The sequence below is a fragment of the Cheilinus undulatus genome, linkage group 10 (assembly GCF_018320785.1).
Source record: "Cheilinus undulatus linkage group 10, ASM1832078v1, whole genome shotgun sequence".
Lineage (NCBI taxonomy): Eukaryota > Metazoa > Chordata > Actinopteri > Labriformes > Labridae > Cheilinus > Cheilinus undulatus.
The window spans coordinates 49,999,999-50,005,358 of NC_054874.1; the positions used below are offsets into that span (position 1 = coordinate 49,999,999).

General features: G+C 43.6%; 1 protein-coding gene across 1 annotated transcript; it reads left to right on the forward strand.

Annotated features, from left to right (window-relative positions):
* Positions 1-1,157: 1,157 nt before the first annotated feature.
* On the forward strand, positions 1,158-3,208 carry LOC121516166 (haze protective factor 1). The gene is made up of 3 exons (XM_041797260.1): positions 1,158-1,248; positions 2,132-2,503; positions 2,559-3,208. The coding sequence occupies exons 1-3, from the start codon at positions 1,158-1,160 to the stop codon at positions 3,206-3,208; spliced, it is 1,113 nt and encodes a 370-aa protein (XP_041653194.1).
* Positions 3,209-5,360: the final 2,152 nt, after the last annotated feature.

Genomic DNA, 5,360 nt, shown 5'->3' on the forward strand with positions numbered 1-5,360 from the left:
AGGTGTTTCGATATAGAAATAAATTGCAAAAGTATAATGGAAACACTTTCTCCACATTTACAAGTCACGGGACGTGACGTACGGTGTCACATGACCAGTCACTCCGAGACAACATGGTGCGGTACGTGTGGGCAGAAGAGGAGACGAGACTTTTCTTATAATCATACTTCTACCCTTTTTGCCTTACATTCGGACTTTACCTCTGAACTATCATCGTTTCCTTCGTCTTTTTTCAGAATTATCAAGGCAACCGCCGTAGATGTAACCAAAACCGTACCAACACGCAATAGGTTTTGAGCATCAAGCTTCTCTGCAGCAGATTCACACAAGATGAGATTTTACAAGAATTGCCAAAAACTCCCGTCAATGGAAACGCATTCAAAGCGCAATTGTACTAAATCAAAATTTAAGAAATATCGCTTTTATTTTGTAAAAAACTGTAATGGAAACCCAGCTAATGCACTGTAAAAATACCCAGCTTCATCAACCATTCTATCTCTACCTTCAAGTATGATTTCATCAAAGCTTGGTGCATTAACACTCTGATTCCACTGCTGAAGCGTTCTGAACTTCCACTGGCATTAATGCAAACACTAAACTTGTGGAAAGCCTTCCTAGAAGAGTGGAGGCTGTTAGAGCTGTAAAAGGGCCTAACTGTTTTAAAGTGCATGGATCTGAATACAATGTTACTGTCATGATGTCATGGTCAGGTGGCCAAATACTTGTGTCTATATATTGTAGCTTGCAGGTATTTGCTGATAAAATAATCCTTTATCTCTGTAGAGATCTTTTCTTTAGTTTTTCTTTAGGCCCCTCTATGGTCTGAATCTATTTGATGTTAGCGCCATCATAACTTTGCCCAGCTGAGGAAATCTATGAAAATAAACCCAAAACTTTGTCCCCAAAAAGAAATCAGAGCCAGGTTGAGAAATAGCTTCAAATGTTATCAGCCACTTTGAGACTTAAAGGCCTGAGCTTTAGCAGCTCTCTGTCAAAGGGCCTTTCTTCTCCCTCACCAGGTAAAAGGAGAAAAATAAGTCGTCAGAGAAGCGATTGTCCGCGTCCTCGCCATCCAATCTCCAGCGCCGCTTCAAACCTGTAAGACGTTCAGCGTTCCTCCTTTAATCCTCCTGAGAAGACGGCCTCAGAGAGGAAGAATGCGCCGGATCAAAAGACCACCCTCCTCACCCCCCCGCCTCCCACCTGAAGACCAGAACAAGGGCGCTCTGTTTTCAGGGAGATTCACGGGTAACTAGAGCTGGCGTCCCCTCTGCAGCCGTCCAGACACTTTCACCCTGAGCCGGATCGCTTTCCTCACCTGAAGCTGGGCCTTGTCCTGCACTAAACGACCACGATGTAATTAGTCTCCGGGACACAAAGACTTCAACAGAGAAGACCGACGTCTCAATGACTCATTAGGAGACAACAGATTAGATAACGCACGTCTAAGATGTCTTCTGCCTCGCTGTCCACCTGCCCACAGGTAATCTGGACGTGAGCTCCGCCCCGCTACTTCACCATCACTCTCATTACCTGTAAGAGCAGAGGTCACGATCCCTCCCACGGGACCTGCTAATGGATGTAACGAGAGGGACTCAGGGGACGGCGGGGGGATGTTGGAGGCGGGTCGTGTTTCGGGGGAGAGGAAGGCAAGCAGGCCACTGAGCCCGACACGAGAGGACGGAAGGAAAGAGGAAATAAAAGAAACATGCTGAGGATGAAAGAGGAGAGGAGAGGTGTAATTGGATGGTGACAGACACCGACCACACAGAAACCATCATGAACGATAGCTGATCCAGGATTTGACATTGTAGACCGATCCACATCTATATCTGTGGTGGGTGGGGATCATGTGACTCTTCAGCCGTATTTAATTGAGGTCTCACTATAACATTTAACCATTTAGGCTCTACAAACCGCCTACAGCTCTGATATTTGACCTAAAATCAGTCAGACTGAAGCTCCTGATCTTGAGTCACTGCAATCAAATGAAGTGTTTGTTTGAAAGTGTTTAGAGTGTTTATTTATGCAGGAAAAATAAAAATGATGGTTGTAATAGGTACTCTGAAAAATGTTACGTAAATGAAGACCCTGTGTCCTCAGCCACCTTCTCTTGTTTTTGCACTGGCAGTTCTCATTTTCTCTACAATAAAGGGGTTATTCAGCACTTCAGCTCTTAGCATCATCGGAATCCTCAGCATCATCAGCATACTTATCATCCTCAACATCCTCAACATCCTCAGGGTCCTCAGCATCCTCAGCATCATCAGCATCCTCATTAACATCTTCAACATCCTCAACATCCTCAGGGTCCTCAGCATCATCAGCGTCCTCATTAACATCTTCAACATCCTCAGCCTCCTCAGGGTCCTCAGCATCCTCAGCATCATCAGCATCCTCAACATCCTCAGGGTCCTCAGCATCATCAGCATCATCAGCATCCTCATTAACATCTTCAACATCCTCAACATCCTCAGGGTCCTCAGCATCCTCAGCATCATCAGTGTCCTCAATGTCCTCAGCATCCTCAAGATCCTCAGCTTCCTCAGCGTCCTCAGCTTCCTCAGCATCCTCAGCTTCCTCAGCATCCTCAGCATCCTCAGCATCCTCAAGATCCTCAGCTTCCTCAGCATCCTCAAGATCCTCAGCTTCCTCAAGATCCTCAGCTTCCTCAGCGTCCTCAGCTTCCTCAGCGTCCTCAGCTTCCTCAGCGTCCTCAGCTTCCTCAGCTTCCTCAGCTTCCTCAGCTTCCTCAGCGTCCTCAGCATCCTCAGCTTCCTCAGCTTCCTCAGCATCCTCAGCGTCCTCAGCTTCCTCAGCTTCCTCAGCTTCCTCAGCATCCTCAGCATCCTCAAGATCCTCAGCTTCCTCAGCATCCTCAAGATCCTCAGCTTCCTCAGCGTCCTCAGCTTCCTCAGCGTCCTCAGCATCCTCAGCTTCCTCAGCATCCTCAGCATCCTCAAGATCCTCAGCTTCCTCAGCATCCTCAAGATCCTCAGCTTCCTCAGCTTCCTCAGCTTCCTCAGCTTCCTCAGTATCCTCAGCATCCTCAGCATCCTCAGCATCCTCAAGATCCTCAGCTTCCTCAGCTTCCTCAGCTTCCTCAGCTTCCTCAGCATCCTCAGCATCCTCAGCATCCTCAGCTTTCTCAGCGTCCTCAGCATCCCCAGCATCCTCAGCATTAAGCTTTTTATCATCACCATACTGACAACTCTCTACACTACACTCCTCATCACTGACCATCAGATTCAGGACATCTAATGAGGAATTATGATACTTGTTTTATTATCAGTGGCAGAAGAGAAACTGATCTGAAGCCTCATTTCAGTATTGAGTTTGCAGGTTCACAGCTGCTGCTGCTGATGTCAGACCTCTACTTTGTTTTCATGTTTGTTGGTCATATTTCTTTGAATCCATAAGAAGCACACCAAACAGCCATGGCAGCGAACTTATGAGGTAAATGGGCCACACCAATGAAATAAGATAAAGGTCAGGAATGGGGGAGTGGCATGCTGATTTGTTTATACGCTGTGTACCATTAAGCACGTCACAGTCCACCTGACAAGGAGAGGAACTAAACTGAAACAGCTACAACAACAGATGTAGAAGGAAACAGCCAGCCACTTTTCCCAGCCTTTTTTTCTTTATTCCACTTATCACCTATTTTTGCTGCTTTCCTCTAATAATGACAACTCCTTTTTGTCTCTTTTAACCCATTTCTGCCATGTTTTGATAATTTTTTTTCCCCCACTTTTTGCTACTTGTTTCCCAGTTTTGCTACTGGTTTTGGCCCCTTTTAAATCCATTTCTGCTGTGTTTCGTCCTTTTTTTCCACTATTTCTCCACTTGTAGCCACTTTTGACACCCTTTAACTAATATTTGCCACTGGTTGCCCATTTTTGTAAGTACTTTTTGCCACTTTGAACGAATTTTTGCCTTTTTTGCCACCTGTTGCCCATATTCTGCCTTTTTCACCCATTTTTGTCACTTGTTTTCTTTTTTTTGCCACTTTTTTAAAACAATTTTGGCCATTTTTAACAGACTTTAAACCCATTTTTGCTACTTGTTTTCCTTTTTGTTGCCTTTTAACCATTTTCACCACTTTTTGCCCATTTTTGTGTTTTGTTTTTCTCCCATTTTTGCCACTGGCCACTGAGCTTTTCCCCATTTTTTTCCATGTTGCCGCCTTTTTTCCCCACTTCCTTTTTGATACTTTATTTTCATTTTTAGTTGCTTTTTATTTATTTCTCCTTTTACCTATTTGTGTCTTTTTCTTCCATTTATGGCACATTTTTTGCCACCTTTAACCCATTGTTTTGCCTTTTTCATTTTTTTCCACTTTCTGCCACTTGTTTCCCAGTTTCGCTGTTTTTGGCCCCTTTTAAACCCATTTTTACCCTTTCGCCAATTGTTGCCTGTTGTTCCTTTTTTGCCACTTTTTAAACCAATTTTTGCCACTGTAATCATATTTTTGCTTCTTTTAACCCATTTAACCCTCATTTATTTTAATTATTTTACACCAAGCTCGTCTCATTTTCTTCTGCTTTATTTTCTGGCATCCTGCACATCTTGGTTAGCTCTAAAGTCTTAAACTGGGCCATTCTGGTACAACCTCACCTACGTCCAAGGTGCATGGAGAATGAAGAAAGTCTTAAGGAAACAGAAATCTCCAGCACTTTATTAGACCCACACGTTTTGGCTTGTAGCCTGGATGAACCTGATGAAGCAAACTGAAACACGTCACAGCAGGAAATCCTCCAAATCTAAAAAGCCAAAAAGACAAATTAAGATTAAATTTAACTAATTAAGTTTGCAAATTCAAATGTTCAGACCTAAAGGAAAAATAAAGAAAAGACATCTTTGCTAAGGGTATTTGGTTGAGATTTAAGAGTCTTGCTCTAATTTGTTTGCTTTGAGCAGTAAAATGCTAAAACACGGCCGATACCGCCACGTCTTATAGAACTATAATGTTCTTCTACTGGCTCCTTCAGGGCACCCTTAGTCCTGAATTCACCACAAATAAGAGACGGGTTAAAATGGAGCTAGAAAGTCACACAAATAGACTCAAAGAGGGCCGGGGATTGGAACTTTTTAGTCTAACAAGCCTTTATCCAAGCATGACTGACACCTACATGGACGACAGCCTGAACACGTGGAGACACGAGAAAAGTTAAAGAAATTAAACTCACAGGGCCCCGGGTTTAACCAACTTTTCTAAATGACTGTATTTGAAAGTAAAAACAAAAAGGAGCAGAGTTTTCCCTTAAATGACCCGCTCTGTGGCACTTTAGGCCGCCATAATGTATGTTAATGTATGCAAACTGAATCAACTCATTCCATCAGCATAAAAAGAGCAAAAA

Bases quoted from the DNA above. Each gene is read 5' to 3' on its own strand.
- LOC121516166 (XM_041797260.1), top strand. From the start codon at position 1,158: ATGCGCCGGATCAAAAGACCACCCTCCTCACCCCCCCGCCTCCCACCT. The intron at 1,249-2,131 runs GTAACTAGAGCT...TTGCACTGGCAG, and splicing joins GTTTTCAGGGAGATTCACGG to TTCTCATTTTCTCTACAATA. The intron at 2,504-2,558 runs GTGTCCTCAATG...CAGCGTCCTCAG, and splicing joins CAGCATCCTCAGCATCATCA to CTTCCTCAGCATCCTCAGCT.